Source organism: Dermacentor silvarum, chromosome 7 (assembly GCF_013339745.2).
Source record: "Dermacentor silvarum isolate Dsil-2018 chromosome 7, BIME_Dsil_1.4, whole genome shotgun sequence".
In the NCBI taxonomy this organism is placed as follows: domain Eukaryota; kingdom Metazoa; phylum Arthropoda; class Arachnida; order Ixodida; family Ixodidae; genus Dermacentor; species Dermacentor silvarum.
The window spans coordinates 154,230,744-154,252,646 of record NC_051160.1 but is presented as its reverse complement, the minus strand read 5'-3'; the positions used below and the strand labels follow the sequence as shown (position 1 = coordinate 154,252,646).

At 43.0% G+C, this 21,903-nt stretch overlaps 1 protein-coding gene across 4 annotated transcripts in view; it reads left to right on the top strand.

The window, feature by feature from the left end:
* LOC125947023 (uncharacterized) overlaps nucleotides 1-21,903 on the top strand; it is a 180,633-nt gene that overhangs the window by 139,359 nt on the left and 19,371 nt on the right. For all 4 annotated transcript variants that reach the window (XR_007468077.1, XM_049671294.1, XM_049671295.1 and 1 more), the window contains one exon: nucleotides 1,235-1,261. Coding sequence is in view for 3 of the 4 variants with exons in the window: in XM_049671294.1 (XP_049527251.1) it covers nucleotides 1,235-1,261 (27 nt within the window). In the remaining variant the exon portion in view is untranslated. The remainder of the gene's footprint in view (nucleotides 1-1,234; nucleotides 1,262-21,903) is intronic.

Here is a 21,903-nt window from a genome sequence, read left to right as displayed (position 1 = left end):
TCTTGCTACCTTTAGTTCTTTCATCTTGGGGCATCGCCAGAGCTCGTGAAGATCCCGAATTTCGCCAAACTTGGCGCATCCTACATAGAACCCATTTTTATGGAACTGTAGTAATTTGACCAATGTGGCTAAAATTGAGCGTGTTCAGCGACGTTTCATTCCCATCCTGTACGAACTATTTCTGGGACGCCATGTATTTTGTGCCTAGGAGCGCGTACTGCGCATGTTTTATATTACATCCCTAGGAATGAGGCGGAAATATCGTGATTACTTATTCTTGTATAAACTAATTCAAACCACATTTCCTGTCCGCGGATACAGTCGGCTTAACGTTGTGTGCCTCGCCCGAACTTGCGTAATCCCAACATTTTGTACGTAAGCTCCTCTTGTACCGCTAACGCTATAACACGTCTTGTGCCACAACAAAATACCTTACGTTATGATGTTGACATTTTCAGCTCTTGTATTTGCTCATTATCTGACTTCTTTCATTGACGTGATTCAATTTTTTGTTGGATTTCACTACTGTTCTTTCAGGTTTTCTGTTTTGTTTGTTTGTTGTTTTTATGTTCTTAGTGTAACACAAGTGCTCCAATATTAAGGCGTACAGCTGTTCTAGGGCACTATAATAAATAAATGAACTGAAATAAATCGTTTTTTTATTTTAGTTAAAAAAAGGCAAGCAAATAGCTTGGATGTGAAGAGAGTATTTAACAATTATCAAACTATTGTTTAAGAATAAGAAATAATTTATTGTAACATTATTTAGGGCACACATTGTTTTCTGCTATTACCTTCCAGTTTAAAATGCGATGTAGTACGTTCTAAAAAAAGAGATGTAAAATAACAAGGGCATAGATTTTACCCTCTTGTATTTATTACAATTACCCATAGCAGCTCAACAGCCCCTTCTTTAAACTCACCATATTTTCTCACTGAGGGAAAGACACAAATTATATGTCATGCCAACACCAACTACGCAGTAGGGCTCCACAATCTGTTTAATGACGACATGCTACCAGACCCACTTTGTACAGATAGAAATACACACACTCTAAAGCAGCCGCGCCAGATATTACGCCACTGCTTTCATCACACTGCGCGTCGTAGTGAAAACAATAGGACAAGTAGTATAACCTCAGGAAACATAGTGTCAAGGCTTGGTGTCTCGGTGGTGTGGTCCGACCTCTTCTTCAACACTTCTTATTGAGCTGCCGTGTTTTGTTTTTTTCAGGAATCAACAGTGGAGTTTGAAATTCTTGTAAGTACCTCAAAATTTGTTACCTGGTATGTAATCCCAGTTGCCATTCTATTTCACGTATATCGGCTCATTATTATACATCAACTTATTCATGAACTGGCTACCTCAGTTACCAGTAGGCTAGCTCACATAGCAGTGAAATAGAAAGGACGTGCTCAGTTTGGATATTTTTATTCTGACGATGGCGTGCTCTTCTGTCTCGAATAAATATTTTATTTCATTTATATTAGTTGGTTGCATCCTAATTACTCCTAGCTAAAACTGCGTGTAGAATGTCACTTTAAAAAAAGTAATACCAGAATTTTCAGGTGTTTTACGGATGTTGGTTGTCCTTGCCCAAGTGTCCATTCAAAGGATGATATACAACAAATTTAGAGGCTAAATTGACTACAGCATAAGCTTTGTACGCTTACGAGGAACACATTCACGAAGTATGACTTACAGCAGACGGTTAAAGGTTATTTATTTCAATCTTAAAGTTTCCAAATCGAATGTTGCCCTCTTCTCTGGACTCGTCGTGGTAAACATCTTGAAAAGGTAATTGTTCGGAGAAAAATAGTGTGAAGACATAAACGCTGTTGACGACGCATTTTCAGAGTGACTGCACGTGCGTTTGCGCAAGTATGGCCGGGGTATGCCAGTGTGCGTTGCTCACCTAGAAACGGCTACCTTGTCCCTAAAATCTACCTTGTACCGTAACCTATGACTGTAAGAAAGCAGGTTGTATCAATCCCTTCCCTGTTTTTTTTTCCACCAATACTCTAAACGTCTTTTGCTTATATCAACTACTGACCGGTTGATGCCTCCGTCCACTTTTAACCCAAGCGCTTCTGGAAGGTGTGCAGTACCTACGGTACTCACTGTGTCACAAAAGAGCGCATAATCTAAGTGCGCGCCATGTGTCACCCAGGCCAGCGAAGAAGCACGACGGCCCCGCGGCATCTTCGACAGAGGGGGAGAGCACATACAAACAGCCGACGCGACCAACAGAGTCTAGAAGCATCGACAAGTTACGCGAAGGCGACGGTAACGAGAGAGAGAGAGAGAGCCGAAACCCCCTCTCACACCCAGACACAACGGCGAGTTGAGAGAGCGAGAGAGAGAAGCCTAAGCGCGCGCTAACGGATGAGGCACCACCCTGAAGATGCGAGAATTGACTAGAAGATTCCCAGGCTTTGATCCTGCTACGGGATCACGACTCCGATAGGAATGTTCTAGAAGTGCCGACGAAGGCTATAAAAGTGTGGGCATCGGAAGGGGGATCAGACCGCGCTGGTGAAGAGATGTAATGTGAAGACTGCGGAAGAGGGGGATTCCCCTGCAAGCTAACCAACCAGTTCATCGAGCGTCTGCATTTCCGGAAGAAGTTCCTTCTTCGAGATTAGTCTCGAGCTACCCCGAGATCGTCCGGCTCAAGACCAGCACGTGTAAATGCGATTGGACACTTTGTGTTCCTATTCATTCTGTACTTACGTGTTGGACACCTAGTGCTTGTCGTTAATTATTTTCCAGTCTTTTGATAATACACATTTATTTGTATTGTAGTATCTCTAGCAGAAGTATGCACGTGTGTTTGTAAGTGCCTTGTTTGAAGAATATATTTTATTGTGTTTTGACAACTCTGGGATCTCACTCGGTCTTTGGACTACAACCGGCGTTTGCTGGCGCACCAGAGCGCCCGTGATTAGTTGTCCTTGCTTTCGTGGGGTTATTTTCGGAAGCTGATAAGTCAGCTTTAGAATTTGACCCGGCGTTGGTATCTCGTTCACGGGTTGCGTGACACATTGGGTGAAACCATTCGCATTCCATTAGGATTTCATGAGTGGTCTGTGGATCTTTGCTGCAACACACGGATGCCCGATCTTCTTGTCAATATTTTTGCTCGGGTATGTTTCTGTCTTTAGTCAAACAGCTCGAGCCTCAAATATGAAGGCACTGTAATTTAAATTATCGTACAGATTGTCTATTTTATTTTGTTTCTTCTAATGGTTGTAAATTTTCATGTTCCTTTTTATTTCCATTCTTTGCATCAAGTTCACTGTGTCTCTCTCTCACATTCTTTCTGATGACTCCTAGTTATCCGTTTACAGTTAAATTATCCTGCACATGGTTGCCAACTTTCTTTACCTCTTCCTCCATTCTGTGCCCAGGCTTTTTAGGTACAAATACTTGTGCACTTTAGCCACCCATTTATTTTCATCCATGTCCCTTAGTATCACTTCAGAACAAATTTTGCTCTGCTTCTCTAACATCAAAAGAGGCCCAACCCATGTCACCCTGCAGTGCCTCATTTGTGATTTCACCGTGGGCTCCCAAACCAATAGGCCTACTGATCTTTGGTTACCTTCCAACCCCGGCAAGATGTCCTTTTTTAAGCATAGAACGACGGTGTGAAAGTTAGCGCTGGCACCATTACACTTTTCCAGATGCCACGCGCCACCTCATACTTATTGCGCCCCCAGTGCTCTATGTTTCTTTATTGCTTTACCCCTTTATAATCAGGTTAACTTGGTGGGTGCCTATGTAAGTCTTTCCTTCGTTTATATACACGCCGAGGTATTTAATTTGCGTGACTGTGGGTATGACTTCTTGATTATATAGACACCACGTAATTACTCCTGCTTTCAATAAATATCGTAATTCCCCATTTCTCTGTGCTAAACTTGAAGCCTACATATGTCGCTGCGCAAGTGTCTGTAAATCTCCTGTACAGTCCGCTAGTAGCACTATATAGTAAGCATACATCAGTACATTGACCTTCTGTTGCACCATTTGTCCAATACGTATGTAGGATGAATCAAACCCTAATTCGCTGTTTTCCAGTCGCCTTTCTATGCACCTAACGCAAATCCTGCACAACAATTGAGACAGAGGACATCTTTGCTGCAATCTTTGGTTAATTCCCACCATTTAATTACCTTTCCGACCTTCCCCTTCAACTTGTACTCAATTCCTCTCTCTCTCTCTCTCTATATATATATATATATATATATATATATATCCCTGAGCAGTTCCACGGATTCGTCAGCTATGCCTTCATGCTTAAGAATCTACCATAACATTTCGCTGTCTACGGTGTTATAGGCTCCTTTAATATCTATAAGTGCCATCAATAAAGCTATATTCTGAGCTACAGACATCTCTAAGTATTGAGTTAATATAAACATATCGTTCTGTAAGCTTGCTTTTTGATCTTGCTTTCGCGCCATCCAGCCGGAAATGTCTGCATTCTAATCACTTGCTCTACGGCATTAGGGAGCAGTGTCTTGCTGTTTGGACCGTGGTTTTTGATTAGCTGTATTGGGATTTCATCAGGTCCTGCTGCCGTGTTATTAAGGACGTTGTCTGCCTGACTTTTTCCAATAAATGCTTTCTTTGCTAAATTTCGATATTTCATGCTTTTCTGTTGTTGCTGGATCTGCTTGAACTACGCTTTCTTTCGTGCCAAAGTTATCCCTAATAACGTCTCTGATGTAGCACAGGGCATCGTCTCCTTCGTAGATGTTACCGTATTCATCCCTTATAGCCGTTCGCGCGTTTTTAGTTAGAGCTGCGAGTGCATTTATGCTGCTCCAGAATCTTTTTGGGGCGCCTTTGTCTCTTTTGAAAATATTATGCACACGACGTTCACTCGCGCATTTAAACTTCTCTTGCACGAGCTCACTCGCTACCCTTTTTTTCCGGTGTTTTTTTTTTCTATCTAAGGAGCACCCCTTCTTCGTTTAATCCCGACTATTTGGCTTCTTGATAATCCCTAGACGCGTGCTTACGCTCTTTTATTGCTTGCTTTATTTCCTTGTTCCACCACTTACGTGGTTTCCTCTTTCGAATCCAATAATATTTTTACCGTGTCTGTCTTATTTCCTGCTGCATAACGTCTGCCAAAAGCCTCAATTTTAATCTCTATGTTTTTTCCGATCTACTGTTACTTGCTTTTCATCCATGTTTAGAAAGTCTGATGCTATTGGTTCCTGTTTTGCGTTGCATATCTCCACCAAACTATTGTTAAACATCTATGATCGCCCAACCCAGGATATTTATTTTCATTTTCTCTATTATCATATTGTCTAGTTGCTCGTACAATATTTCTGACGCTAAAGCGTAGTCGATACATTACTGCCTGTTTTCGCATTGCCACGTACCCTGTCCATGACACCTATTTTCCCTGTTAAATACTATAAGGTTCTGTTCATCACACAGATCCACCACTAGAGAGCCGTTGTATTCAGCATATCCGTCTAAATCGTGTATGTGCGCCTTCATGTCTGCTATTATTATCACCAGGCCCTAATTCTTCAACTGAATAATATCGATACTAATGCAATCAACCAATTCCTTATATTTGTCTGTGCTATCACTACCTGTCCACATGTAAGCTACTCCCAGCCACGTCTTTTCGCCTTGCCATGTGCCGCTAATCCATAAATGCTCCTTACATTTGTCTTTTACCCTTTGCCACTGTAGACCTCATCGAATTACTACGCCTACGCCTTTCCTTGACCCGGTCATTCTGTTGCACCTTTCCCATACAAATTTGTCAATAACAGGCGGCTGCTCCAAATTCCATAGATACGTTTCGGTGAAGGCGTTCACGCTGCCATTCTTCTTCTTGCGATCACCCTGCATGTTTATGTAACAAATTTTACCTTGTCTATTCTTATCCTTTGTCCATTTTTTCGTAACTCGTTGTGGTCTTATTCTGCCCTTTACTGTTGTGTCGCTACATTCAATACTTACTCTTGCTTTCTGATTACCTGGGGCCCACCTAAAAAAGCTACAGGCTGCACCACGAATCGACCTCCAACCGCTATTGGTACACTTTCGCTAAAATTTATCCCGTCAGGCACAAAAGTGCCTTCGCGGCCTGCTCGGTGCACTTCTCGGTTGATTTCAACGACCGTAAGATTAATTGATTTTGCTTGCGTCCAAATTTCCCTTTCTACTGCGACCACAGCCCTTTCAATTGCATACGACTGCCTTTCAACCTCTGGCACCGTGCACACTTTTCTTTTGCGATCGCTGCCCCTCGGCCCTGGTAGTACCGCAATCATTCCGCCCGTTCACCACTAAATGCCACTCCTAATGGTGTCCCACATGCATCCCTTGACTCGCTATCACCCATCTATTCGGTTTTCCCAGTAGTGCGTTAACCTAGACCCGTTCGCCTGCACCTACCTTCTCTGTTATCGCCCGTTCTACTTTGCTCATGTTGGAATACCTAACAAACACAATTCAAGGCTTTTCCTTCTTGTCACCAAAAGCTACCCTTGAGGCCGCGACTCCCTCGCCTCCTGTCTTATCGTCACCCTTCGCTTTATTGTCTTCTGCGACCGGCACCTCAGAGGTAACCCCGTCGTTACCACCACTGACGTTTCCGCCACTGCTTTCCGGCCTGGTGGTTTTGGCTTCCTTAGCTGTTCTCGCAATGGAGCCAACTCTGCTCGTGGTGCTCGCATCGATGCGTTCACCATTGCTTTCCCAATTGGCGGCCCTCACCTTCATTTGTATGCTGGCTAGCTTTTCTTCTACCCCTTCCTCTCAGTCTGTTCGTGCTTACGTTCCTTTGCTAGCCTTCCAACGCGCTTAGATAGCTTATCCTTCTCCTGCTCAAGACTGTCTAGCCGCGACCCTAGCACACACATCCTACTGATAAAATATGCGCCGTTCGCTTCCCGTACTGACTCAAACCGCGTTTCCTCCTACGCTCGCAATCAGAACAACGCACTCGTGGGTTACCTCTAGTACCAACGATCATCTTGTACTAACAAGGAGCAGTGCAAAGTAGCCGTACATGTGTAAAAAATTACATTTACTTGTTACCCATTCATATATAAGCAAAAAGACCAAGAGACTGAAAAGCATAAAAAACAATTTTTAACGATTGCTCGGCTAACCTAATGCTCCTAAAAACAAGTGAGCGAAATATCAAATAAAAATTTAACGCTTTGGCACGTTGCTCCGGCTGCGCTGAGAAAGCCTCTCCTCACGGCACGTCCGTTCCCTTCGGCATCACTTGAGAGCCCTCTGATTAGAGCTCTTCGGCTTCACTACGCCGAATGAAATGTGACTGTGAAGATACAATTCATTCTGTATTCCGATCTAACATACCAGTTTTGCACAAATTTGCAACACTATAAGTAGTAGCATGTGAAATGGACCCATATTAACATTTAGGTGGCATAAAATATCGTATGCTATGAAGATTTACATCAAAATGTACTTCAACGCGACAGCGTTAAGGGCCCCATGTCGCAGAAAATTCGGCATGAGCATCGGCGCGAATATTCACTCAGCAATATTCTACTCGGCCTGTCTCACATGGGCACAGACTACCAAACATTTACTCAGCCGGGCTCGGTCGGACTCAGCGTCTCCGAAATTCAACTCAGCCACGCTCTACTCGGACTCAGACTCATGGGTTGACCTGAGTCTGACTCGACGTATGAGTTTGCCGACCTATGCACTTGATTAAATATAAATAGTAAGCTGTCCACAAAGCTAGTGGAGCTACCGCCGCTTTTATTTATTACTCGCACAAAGCCCACTTTTGATGTGGCCGTCAAATGGTGAAATCAGGCAGTGTAATCTTTCTGCAATTTTCTTCATTTTGATATTTTCTTTAGTTGATATACCAACATATGCTATCAGAACCCAAAAATCTTCAAACACAAATTGTCCATTTATTTCGAGCCTGTGTACTAGATGCTGTTGACGCACTGTGTCGGACGACCGAGATCATCGGACGCACCTCGCGACGCAGTGGACGCTGGGCAGCACAGGGGCACGCCAGGAGGATTGGAGCTTGCGTTCCTAACATGCTTGGGTAGCTCAGTGCCCGCGATTGGCATGGAAGGCAAGGTAGCCTCCATTGCTTTATTGTAGAAGCCGGGTGAAGGACGACGACGTGGCAGTGATGACATTAGGATGGGCATGATTACACAGGTCACACAAGCGGGAAGCACGGGAAAAGCTTAGTGGACGAGGTGGCAACTGCGTAAGGCTCGATATTGTGTTCAATAAGCTGCTCCATGATGTGCGCAATCAAGCGTCATTAAAGTTTATTGGTCACTCTACGTGTTTCTTTTCTCAGTCACTTGCCGAATGCACGTAGAAGGAGGATTTCCAAGGACGCTAAATCAATCTAGATTGCGAAGCCATGAAGTTGTCAGCGACGTTGTGCTTTCATCCACAGATACAGTGGAAGTGAGGACCTCGAAAAGCTCGATAGGCGGAGCGACCGGCGCTGACGAAGCCGAGCATGGTACCGGCAGCTGAAGCCAAGGCGAAGTCAAAGTCGATGGTGGTGAAATATCGTGACATGTACACGCGGTGGTGGCAGCGAGCACGGTCAACGGCAGTATAGTGAGCAGAGAACAGGGCCCGTGCGATGGCTCCAGACTGGCTCACGCGAAGCGCGATTGAAAGTGCCGCCGGCCGAGACCTATCGATGCCAGTCGAGAGGGAGGAAGACGAGCTAGAGTTGCAGTAGCGGCCGATATGTGGAAGAACGTCGCTTGTTGCAGGGCAGCAAGGTGACATGCGCCGATTCTAAGGAATGCGTCGGGTGAGAGAGACTAGTAAATGCGTGGCCACCAGTGCCAATGTCCATCGTTCCTGGTAAGACAAGTTCAGTGACCGATAGTGTGCCTACCTTCTCGCAGATGTTGGAAAAAGAAGGCGGGGGCGGGCCCTGGCCCGTCTCTACCGTACACGATGGTCAAGTGACCCAAATGGTGCTCCAAATACAGCAACCGTACATGACTAAGTGGAGGCTTGGTTATAAATCCCTTGTGATCCAATTAAACTCGAAATAGCAGAGCTGAAGCTGGCTGGTGCACGAGGAGAATTACATAAATGCGCAACTCCACTTTTCCGTAATTTCATTCTTGTGAGGTTTCCTAATAAATCTGTTCATCAGAGCATGGCCAAGAAAAGAATGCAGAAACACCAGTGCAGCTGTCCAAGTATGTGTAATACCCGCAAATTTCAGTTGGCTCACACCCAAATTTCAGTTGGCCCAACCCGAAATATTAAGTTGCCCATCCCAAAATTTCAGCTGGTCACCCCCAAGTTTCACTTGACCCAGCCCCAAACAGCAATTTTGCCCACCATCAGATTTCAAATTGGCCCATCTCCAAATTTAAATTGAACCACCCCCACATTGCAAGTTGGCCCACCCCGAAATATGAGTTCGGGAAGCCCAAAATTTCAGTTAGCCCAACCCAAATTTAGGTTGGCCTATCCCCGAATTGCAAGTTGGCCAGCCCCCAAATTTCAGTTGGCCCACCCCAAGTATAAGCTTGTCCATGCATTTTCTATTAATACCTCGGTGTATTATCAGTGATAAACTTCTTTAAATTGTTCCTTATTGCTTATAAAGCTACGAAGCCATCTACAATTATACTATTGTAACTTAACTTCATAAGTTACTATTTTTGCATAGGCACAAGGCATTACCCTCTTCATGTGCATTTTCGTGTGATGGAGTACTTGCCAGAGCATGCTTATGCAATAATGTTGGCAGAATTATTCGTAGCATATATACCACCAAAACTGTAGTATTAGGACAACAAATACGTAAATAAATATACAACACAAAGTAATCACAAATCAAACACAGTAATGCATAATACGAGTAGTCAGCCTTGAAAGTACAACTGAAAACTAGACCTCATAAATTATGCATTAACTCCACTGGAGTTGTCTAAGTAAGCATGCATACCCTCAAATTTCAGTTGGCCCACCCCGAAATTTCAATTTGGCCTACCCCCAAATTTTTGTAGGCCCACCTCCAAAACTAAAGTTGGCCCGCCCCCAAATTTATATTGGTGAATGTCCAAATTTTAGGGTGGCTACCCCAAATATTTCAGGTATGTCTAGCCCCAAATTTTAGGTGGCCTGCCCCAAAGCTTCAGTTGGACCACCACCCCATTGTCGATTTGGCCCACTGCCTAAATGTTAAGTTGCCAACCCCCGAATAAAAGTTGACCCACCACTAAGTTTCTGATACCCACCCCCAAGTTTATGTTGGCCTACCCCCAAATTTAATTTGGCCTACCACCAAATATCAAGTTGGCGCGCGAGGAAACTTCAAGTTGACCCACACCCAAGTTGTCCCACCCCAAATTTAAAGCTGGCCCTCCAGCAACTTGAGTTGGTCCACCCCCAAATTTTTGTTTCCACCCCTACTATAAGCTTACCCATACATTTTTAAGGAGCCCTATACATCCCTATGTGTATTCTCTAAGATCAATTTTCTTGTTTAAATTGCTCCTTATTGCTTTGAAGCTACTCCCCTATACATTTACACTATTGTTGTGATGGAGCTGGGGTCCTCGCCAAAGATTGCATATCACCGCTTGCACTAAATTGTGCAAGGCTGGAGAAACAGTGGAGGTGGTGATCACCTAGCTTCCTCGAGTTTCGATAGGTTCAGCTAAGTTTTGCTACGTCCGGCTAAGTTATGCTAAGCTATGGATGATACTCCAGATGATACTCCGCATGAGCACGCAATTGCCGCATTCGTTCTCGGCTGGAGGCACGACGAGCTTCCAGCTGAGTGGCGACTTTTTCGGGAGTCTTGTACATCTTCGGCCGTCCCATGTTACATTTACTCAGTGTGAAGTCTACGAGAGTTTTGTGTGTCGCCATCGGGGCGACATGATCTTAATAATCAGTGTGACGTCATGGCCAAGCTTCAGAAAGTGTTGTCATGACTAAGCAAAGCAAGAATTGCGGCGCGAAGCAATGCCATGGTTGGGCGAAGTGGGTAAGTCATCAATTCTTTAAAGTGATATAAACTCGCTCTGGCAACCAGCCCCTTTCAGTGGGCACATGGGCAACGGCGACAACCTGGCTCATCTACCTCGCCTTTACCTTTTGCAGGTCCCTTCGCCTAATTCTTTATATGCTAGGAAAAGCGATGACCCTTTTCTTGTTTTGCTCCCATGCCCACGGGTGTGTTGTGATGTTGCCTGCGAGTGTTTGTCAATGTTTTTTTTTTGCTGTTAACCTGTGGTGACATTGAAACAAACCCGGGACCTGGTACTAGACAGCCTGCTCTGTTAGAACTTGATAAGCTGCCTGATGATCCTACCCACCAGATCACCGTCCTCGTTCACTCGCTCAAAAATTTACAAATGCGTGTAATGCAGTCGGCAAAAGGTCAAACTGGGCTTATTGCGGACGTCAAAGCCATCAAAGCTAGTCAAAAAATATTGAAGCAAAGATAGTTTCTATTGAAAAAAGGTTGGACACTCTCGAAGACAAAACTAAATCGCTTGATAATGTTCAAAGCAGGGCGACAGACTCGATGAGCAGTTTGACCACGAAGAACAACTCGCTAAATGTTCATGTCGACGAGTTAGAGCACAGATCATGGGGCCAAAACCTACTTTTTCGAGGCTTCCCTGATTCGCGCCAAACATGGGCCGAGTCTGAGGCACGTGCAACTGACGGCCTTACTGGCGTGCTCGAAAGCACACTAGATAACATAGTCGAACGCGCTCATCGCGAAGGGCGCTTTGAACCTAACAAAACCCGACCTATCATGGTTAAATTTTCAAATTACAAAATGAAAGAAACAGTCCTCTTCAGGCGTAGTAAGCTTAAAGACAAAGGCATCGTCATCAGTGATGATTTCTCACCCGCTACGGGTATCATTAGAAGTAAATTAGTTGAATTCGATAAAAAGCAACCTCGAGCGCCGCTTTTTCAGCTCGTTACAAGAAACTTCTCATTAACAAAAAGAGTATGTGTACAAGGCTACTGATGACACTGTGGTAGAGCATGCGCAGAATGCGGTATCACAGAACCGTCATGGCGAGTAGCACGCCATGTGCAAATGAATAGGAAATCGAGAGGGGTGGCGGGCGCGATTCTTCTCCGATTCATGTCTTTTTTTCTAATATACAGAGCATTAATAACAAACATGACCTATTAAATTCAGCTATCGATACCTGTAATTCTGACCTAATAGTACTCACTGAGACATGGCTGCACCCAGTAATAAATGACAGTGAACTATTCATGGAAACCTCTCTTTATCGTTGTGACCGCGCCACGCGGAAAGGCAGTGGTGTTCTCTTAGGAATATCTGACATATTTCCGTCTCAGCGGATTCAAGTTTGTAGTGAACATGAGACTGTTTGGACCCTTATTGAAGTTAAAGAGCAAAAACCAATTAACGGAGCTTGTTATCACCCGCCCGCATTTTCCGCCACCTTTGTAAATCAATTACATGATGTTACTAACATGGTTTTGTCGCAATATCCCACACTACCTTTTGTTCCTACTGGGTGATTTTATACCCCTAATATCAAATGAGATGGCGCCCCACCCAGCATGAATCCTTGGTCCACGCTTGCAAAAGAGTATCTTGGCATGTGTAGTGTTTTTTTCCTTCTCGCAACTCGTCAAGATCCCACCAGGACAACACTTTCTGCCGCCAATACCCTTGATCTAATACTCACCACCCGTCCCGATCTTGCTTTCGATATAGCTGTATTCCATGTTAATGTTTGAAATCAAATTATCGCGGCCTAAAGAAAAAAAAACAAAATCAAAACTATTTGTGATTTCAAACGTACAAGCTTCGACGCAATTAACAGGGAATTGTGCAGGTTTGTCGACACGTTTCTGATCCACTTTGAAATCGCAGCGTTCAAGGCAACTGGGATTTATTTATGAACCAAGTTGAAGCTTTACTTGACAATTATGTACCCATTCGCTCGATAATTGCAGACAAATCAACACCATGGTACAACAACCACATAAAACACTTATCAAAGAAAAGGCAACGTCGCTACAGATCTGCCAAACGTTATCCTTGTGACTATCATTGGAATGCGCATGGACTCGCTTCTGATGAATTTGTATCTGCACTACGTTGCGCAAAACAGCATTTTTTTTAAAGCAAGCGACACTAAAAAGTTCTGGTGTGTCTTAAATCCGAGGGACAATAACGCCATAAGCCTGGTGGATAACGCGGGCGACATTACACCCTTTGAACAGTGTGCATCTGTCCTTAACGACGGTTTTGTTTCAAATTTTTCATCAGTGACAAATGTTTCGCCGCCGCTTACACACTGCCATTATTACGCTTCAATGTGTCCGATTATAGTAGACCCGTGGGGCGTAGAAAATCTAATTATTAAATTTACACTTTCTTCTTCCCCTGGTTGCGACGTGATCAGCCCGAAATTTTTGAAGAGCATGAGCGAGTATAGTGCCATTATACTAACAAAATCGTTCACCACTCACTTGAAACGGCTTCTCTTCCTGCGGAATGGAAGATAGGAAAGGTGATTCCGCTTCATAAAACAGGTAGTAGGCACTCTCCGCTTAACTGCCGTTTCATTTTACTCACTAGTATCCCATGCAAACTTCTTGAGCATATCTTATTTTCCAATCTTGCTAACTTTCTTCTAATTCCATCTTCCCGAACTCTGGTGTTGGGCTGCTGAACACGAGGTCGCGGTATCAAATCCCGGCCACGGCGGCCGCATTTCGATTGGGGCGAAATGCGAAAACGCCCGTGTACTTAGATTTAGGTGCACGTTAAAGAACCCCAGGTGGTCAAAATTTCCGGAGTCCCCCAGTACGGCGTGCCTCATAATCAGATCGGGGTTTTGGTAGGTAAAACCCCATTATCTAATCTTCTTCACGCACTCGCAACATGGCTTACGGAAAACCTATTCATGCGAAGCAAAGCTAATATTGTTTACAGTTGAAGTTTGAAGTTGAAATTTATTATTATTATTTGCAAAGTAGCGATACATAAAATGAAGGAGACGTTTTACAGACTAGGGTCCCATAGTCCGAAGACTGTAGGGGGACCCATTATGAAGGAAGCATGTAAAAAAAATGCAAAGGCAAATGGCAAGACAATGTAGTATAAATAGAATAATATTATACAAAAGCTATAGCAAAACAACAAAACGATAAAACATAGTAATAAATACAACTAAATAATGCAATCGCTACATCACAATTCAAAAAGGACAACATAGAATGATTATGACGATAGAAGGTGTAATGTTAAAGTTTTTTTGAACGTGTAAAGGTCACTTAAAGACATTATATTGGGTGGAATAGAGTTCCATAATGAAATGGCTGTGAATGACAACGATTTTATGCCGTAATCAGTGCGAACTCGGGGAAGTAATAAACTTCCTTCTAATGCGAAGCGAGTGCGGTTAGTGTTTTTTAGTAAGTCATAGTTAATGAGATCAAAAGGCAGCCGACGGTTAATAATATTAAAAAAACAAACAAGTACAATGAAATTCAAATAACTTACTAATACATAAAATATTATATTGTCTAAGCAATGAAATAGCGTTAGAACGACGAGGGCTGAAAGTGATAATGCGGATGGCTTGGTTCTGTATGTGTTGCACAGATGAGATGTACGAATTATATGTGTTTTCCCAGGTAGTTATACCATAGTTAAAGTGACTATGAACAACTCAGAAATAGAGCGATAATAATGCATTAGTGGAGAAATATGGCCTAGCTTTAATTAATGCCCGAATACCAAAAGCAGTCTTTTTCTTAATGTCTGACAAATGTAGACCAAAATTAAGAGTTATGTCTAAACGTACTCCGAGAAAAGAAACAGAATCGCAAGCATAGATAGTATTAGGACCCATTGTTAGAGCAGCAGAAGTTAATAAATGCTTTTGAGGAGATCTGAAAATCATAAACTGAGTTTTAGAGGGGTTTATAGTTAGGTCATTGTTGTTACACCATGAAACTACATTGTTGAGTACAGAGCTTAGTTTTGATATTAAAGATGGAACTGTTTTGGCCTTACATGATACTGTGGTGTCGTCAGCATACAACACGCAATGTGCAGAACTTATGACATCAGGGAGATCATTTATATAAATAATAAATAGTAGAGGACCAAGAATGGACCCCTGCGGGACTCCTTGATTAGTAATCTTAGTGTTAGAGTAAGAGCCACCAGTAAAGACCACGTTTTCTCGGTTAAATAGGTAACTCTTCAGAAAGTTTAAAGGCGGTCCAGTAATACCATAGGAATCTAGCTTATTAAAAACAATGGAGTGATTGAGCGTGTCGAAGGCTTTGGTTAAGTCCAAAAATACTGAACCCGAAAAATTACCACTATCAATGGAATGTTTGATGAAGTCAGTCAAAGAAAGCAGAGCATGGTTAGTGGAGCTTCCATGACGAAAACCCAATTGGGAAGGCTTTATAACATTAAATTTCGAAAGGTAAGCATTAAGACGCTTTACGAACAGATGTTCAATTAGTTTACTTAATGATGGAAGAATAGATATAGGCCTATAATTTTTGATAGCATCTTTATCACCTTTCTTAAAGATTGGTATGACCTTAGCACGTTTTATCGAGTCAGGAAAAGAACCTTTAGAATAAATGAGATTGATTATATGGGTTAAGGGCTGAGAAATGAAATGAGCAACCATCTTTAAATAATGTGCACAAATGTTGTCCAGACCGGGAGAAGTATTTTTAAGATTGCGAATAGCTGATACTATTTCGTCAGAGGAAGAGGGAAAGAGCAAAAATGAGTGAGGTAAGCGCGGCAGATTAGGTGAAGGAACATTGTTTGAACAGCTGCACGGCAAACAGAAATACTCAGAAAACGCATTGGCAATGTCGTCAGAGTTACAATAAGTGGCGTTATGGTGAGTGATTTTCGTTATGGGCGGGCTGATTGCAGGTGAATTTAAGAATTCATTAAACAGTTTCCACTGCCTTTTAGGATTATTTTTATTGTTTATAAATTCTTCATTATAATAGCGTTTCTTGGCGAGTTTTACCAAAGAGTTAAGAGTGTTACAATAACCTTTATAGCGAAGTGCCAAGGCATTATTAAAGGGTTGTTTCTTCACTTTCCTATAAAGATTATTCTTTTTTCTGAGACTCGTTAATAAGGCAGAGGTCATCCAAGGGTTTTGAGGCTTTTGGTACCTCTTGTTATAAGCAATGGTATGAGTGCTAGAAGAAACAGCTTCTGAGAATAAAGTTGAAAATGTATCGACTGCTGATTGTGGATCATTTTGTGAGCTAACTTTGGACCAGTCACAGTTTGAAATAGCACGGAAGAAACTTTCTTGGTCAAAGCGCGTTGTAGTAAAAGCTGTGTTGATTCAAGCTACAGGGCTATCAAATGTGATGAAGATGGGATAATGATCGGTAATGTCGACATCAACTACTCCGGACACTTGAGGACTAAAGTTAGCGAAAGCATGATCTAAAAGAGTGTTAGTGCCACGTGTGTTGGATCTAGTGTTCGAGTCAATGAGGCACATTAACCCATACCCTAGAAGACAATCATTATTAGCAATGGTACTATTCGATTGAGAATCTAATAAGTTAATGTTGATGTCGCCTACCAACAATATGTGTTTGTTCTCTAATGATAGATTGTTTAGGATGGTCTCGAGAGCCGATAAGAACTGAGTAAGTGAGGAAGAAGGTGAACGATAGATGCTAGCAAGTATTAAATTTTTTTGATTATGTGTAAAATGAGGCTGCTGAATTTCTATGCAAACCGATTCACAATATGGAATGGAAATGGAGAGATCTGTTCTGCGACTATAATTAATGCCAGGAGAAATGAAAATGGCTGAGCCACCATGGGCGTCAGACGCACGGTGACAGTACTCAGATTTGTACGACGTAAAACCATATAGATCAGCATCGTCATCCGAAAGCCAGGTTTCTGATATACATATAAATGAAAAAGGGTGTCTCGTAGAGTGAATGAAATCACTAATATTATCGTGATTTTTTCGCAAACTACGTGCATTGAAATGAACTAGAGAGCGATGTTTGTCAGAAAGTAATGAAATAAATTCGTCAGCAGAAGAGGACATGATTGACAAGTACTCGGCAAGGACAGTAACCGGAAAAAAAAAGAAGAAAAAAGAATGGAAAGAGAAAGAGGCCCTTGGATCGATAACACGCGACTTAGTTGAAAACCCGAAGGTCGTTCTCAGACCTTATAATGAACACTTTGCTCCTTCTAGTCTGGCGAGTCTTAATCTGGCAGTTGTCCGTCCATAAAAACTGCCAGCTCCTCTCTTTCTTAAGAGATAGTGCCCTTGAGAACAAACGTTTGTTCTCGAAAGTAAGGTGATCATTGACAAACACTGCAGCATCAGTGGAACCAGAAAAGCCAATTTGGCCAGTACGTAGACTGGCTTTGCGCGCCCTAAGAACAAACTCGCCTTTCTTCTCGCGACAACAAAAGCGAGTGATGATGTTCTTCTCTTTGGACTTTGTGGCCACACGATGGACAACGTCCAAGTCAGAGGGAGAAACAGGGAAGCCGATGGCATTGCCAATGGTTTTCACGATTGAAAAGCAATCTTCATTTTGCGAGACCGGAACACCCTTGATCTCAAGATTATTCAGTCGAGAATACTGTTCCAGATCAGCAACTTTTTTTTCCAACGCCTCATTTTTTGCGGAGAGTGCGCGGTTCGCAGCCACCAACTCGTCCTGTTTTGCCCTCATGTCATCAAAAACATCACTTAAGTGCTGAACACTTTCCTCTATCGTTGCGCATTGAACAAATCCGAGTTCATGTAGCTTGTTAGTACACTTAGAAACAAGGTCCGCTACTACACATTCAAGCCTACCGTTGAACAAACCTTCGAGCGCATCAAGTCGTTTAGCAAGCTCGGAATTAGTAGGCATAGTGCAGTATACAATGCAAGAACTTGGCAGAGCAGCAGTCACGGCTAAGAATAATAAATAAAAAAAGGCAACCACAAGAAAGCAACCGCAAACCTGCACAAAGAATGCGTAGCGATTAGGTGCACGTCGATCAGCCGCAACAGCTGCTTGCCAAATAAAGACGAGGCACTTGCGACGTCCTTATGTACGCCTGAAGGGGCGGCACCAGGTACTGCTCGGTAACGCCAGATTCCGTGGCAGCACGATGAGCACCGGTGGCGGATCTCGTCGATGAATCCAACGATTAAGGAGATAAACGTTGAATCGAAGAGCAGACTGCGCCGGCGCACTCCTGTCTAAGACCACGCTGACCCAGAGGAAACAGGCCGCGTGAATGCTGCAACGGAAACTTGCGACGGAAAACTGCACAAAGAATGCGTGGCGATTAGTTAGGTGCACGTCGATCAGCCGCAACAGCTGCTTGCCAAAAAAACAGATCAGCTTCATGCCAGTCTTGATCGTTCTTCTCTTGCGGACTGTATATTTTTAGATTTTTCTAAAGCGTTTGATAAAGTATATCATAATTTATTATAGTATAAATTGCATAAGCGTAACTTTGATCCCCAGTTACTTACTTGGCTTGAGTGTTTCCTGTCCGGTCGGTCTCAGTTCGTTCAGCCAACAGCGATGACTCTCCCTCTAATCTCGTTTCCTCGGGCGTGCCACAAGGCTCTGTCCTTGAACCGCTGCTATTTCCAATCTACATTATTGACTTGCCTTCTTCTATTACATCTCATATTCATCTCTTTGTTAACGACTGCGTAATATTTCAAGAAGTACCTAGTAACCATGATACAGCCACTCTTTCATCTAATCTTGATGCTATGAGTGCATGGCCCAATACATGACGCATGAAATTAAACATAAGCAAATGCAAGTAAATGCGAATATCCAGGCGTAATAACACCATATACCAGCCTATTACATCCATAACATCCCACTTGATTGTGTTTCATCTTATAACTACCTCGGTTTTCACGTCTCATCTGACACACAATGCACACGTAACATGCAACGCTAATAGATCGTTAGGTTATCTTCCACGCAATTTCTCACGTGCGCCACAGTCTCTCAAACTAATGCTCTATAAAAACGTGAATACGCCGCCTCAGTTTAGGATCCTAGTCAGAACAACCTAATTTATTCAGTATAAATGGTGCAGAACAACTCCACAAGATTCATATTCTCCGATTATAACATAACAGCCAGCATCACCACAAGGAAGTCTAACCTACAGTTAGTGCCCTTAGCATCGCGGCGTAAACAATTACGGCTCTCTGTTTTTCATAAGATATTCTATCACCCTGTGTTACGAAACGAGCTTCTTTTGGCACCACAAGACACATCATCTCGGCTTGATCACGAACACAAAGTTGGTATTCCATCTTATAGATCCTACTCCTTCTTACATTCATTCGTCCCACAGACATCGGATGAGTGGAATCACCTTCCCCGTAACTGTTGCCTCCATAATTGATATTAACCGTTTTAAACAAACTCTACGCGCCATTTCGCTTTGAGTATTCTTGTATTTGCCATTCTTATTGTTCATAACTATTCTTTGAATGCATTTCATACCATGAATTGTGCGGTCGTGATTTGTCCCTTAAGCATTTTCGTTTAGGCTATCTATGTACGTTGAATTAAATACTTTGAATAATTAGAAATAATGTTTATGTAGGCTGGTTTGTTATCTGATAAATTTGTATAAATACACTACTATATTTTGGTTGTTTCCTGATGCTGTTATGCATAATGTATGTTCAACTAATTCCTCACTCCTCCTTGTAATGCCATTGTCCCAGAGGGTATAATAAATAAATAATAAATACATAAAAAAGCGACTGCATTGACGCAGTGGTCCTGCTGGAATGCGGTCTCGGCATGGGAACGCGGTGACGCTGTTGCAAGCTGCGCTATGCAACGCATAGTGATGTCATCGCTGGCGCGGCGGCGGAGGAGCGTTGCCGGAGCTAGGAGAAGCGAGCCGCAGCTGTGGCAGGTGGTTACTAGGCAATGCAGGTGACGTCATCATTCAGCGAGGTTTTTTTGTTCGCGACACACAGAGTGACGGTCGGCTTAAACAGCTCCGCTGTTAAAAAATATTTTGATTTCATACTGTATGCAACCCATGTATGCTACCCATATATGCAGCCTAAAAAGTTTCACTGGTAATCCGTCTTCATATGAATATTGCGGCGCCACAAAATTTATCAAGCAGAAATTGGGCCTTTTCACCACTGCGACAACAGCGGGCAAGGCGAGACAACAGTCAAGGCGGCTATTCTTCGAAGCACCGCGGTTCACGTGGCGCAAGACATGTGCAACAACTTCTCATTTCCTGAAGCATAGACCAAACAAGTTTATCACACCTTAGTGCGAAAGTTTGAAGAATACGGCGGTGACCAGGGAAATAAAGTGTACGAGAAACATGTATTCCCTTCCGAATACTAGTAGAGGCGGAGCCTTTCGAGTGGTTCGGGCTGGACCTAAAGAGGCAAGCAATGTTTTGTAACTTCGGGGTACTAGAAGACTCTCTAATCAGATACCAAATTTTAGTTGGTGCAAATAACGGAAAGCTCGGAGAAAACTTTCTCGGAGAGAGGATCCTCAGACAAGCTTATGAAATGTGCGAGTCGGAAGAAGTATCCGCCCTGTAAAACGCTGCATGAGCAAAGAAAAGCGTGCACCTCGATTTCGCGCACATATTAAACCGTGCCAATAAAGTGGTCGGAGCTGCTGCAGTCACTCCAACAGAGTGCCCGTTCCAGAGCGTTTCCCTCTTTAGAGAAACACCTGCTATGCTTGAGGAAACAGGAACCACTTCGCAACGGGCTACAATGCACGCCAAGAAATCCGTTTGGCTTTTAATCAATTTAGTGTCAGAACGTATTGCCACTATCGAAACGAGTTTTGGATGAGGCGTGCTACTGCAGCGGGACTGCTATTTCGCGCTTCGATGATGATTATGATGATGATTTAATGGCATACTCTTTGAAACGTGGTGGTGACAAATAATCACCATGCCTGTTTGATTTAATCAGGTATGCAATACATGTTTTTTTATCTATCAATTTTGTATCATCTCCTTAAGATTTTTCTCCTTCAGTATCTGCATTTTACCGTTACCTTTCACTGTAACAGATCCGGCCGTATCAATCTCTTCCCTGATTTTTCTCCACCAATACTCTAAACAACTCTTGCTTATCTCGACTGCTGACCGGTTGATGCATCCGTCCAGTTTATATCCAAGCGCTTCTGGAAGGAGCATGTTGCTTACGGTTCTCACTGGGTGAATCGTTCGCATTTCAGTAGGCTGTGCTGAGTTATCTCCGAATTTAAGCTGCAGCGTACGCATCTCTCATCTGGTTCCGAATATTTGCTCTGGCATGTGTTTTGTCCTTAGGCAACGGGCTCAAGCCTCAAAGAGCAAAGCACTGCCTTTGTGTTATCATACAGATTTCTCTTCTAATTTCTTTCTTCTCATTCTTGTAAATATCTATGTTTTTTGTTTATATTCTTTGCATCCAATTGGTCACTTTGATCCAATTGGCATCCAACTGGTCCACCGGTTATTCATCATATGCAGTACATGGCCTACCCAGCTCAATTTTTTTCTCTTAATGTGAATTAGAATATCGGCTATCCCCGTTTGCTCTCTGATCCACACTTCCTCTCTCTTCCTGTCTTTTAACGTTAGGCCTAACATTTTTCGTTCCATGGCTCTTTGTGCGGTCCTTAACTGGTTCTCGAGCTTCTTTGTAGACCTCCAAGTTTCCACCCCTTATGTTAGCAGCGGTAGAATGCAATGATTGTACACTTTTCATTTCAATTACAGTGGTAAGCTCCCAGTGAGGATTTGGTAATGCCTACCTTATGCACTCCAACCCAATTTTATTCACTAAGTTTCT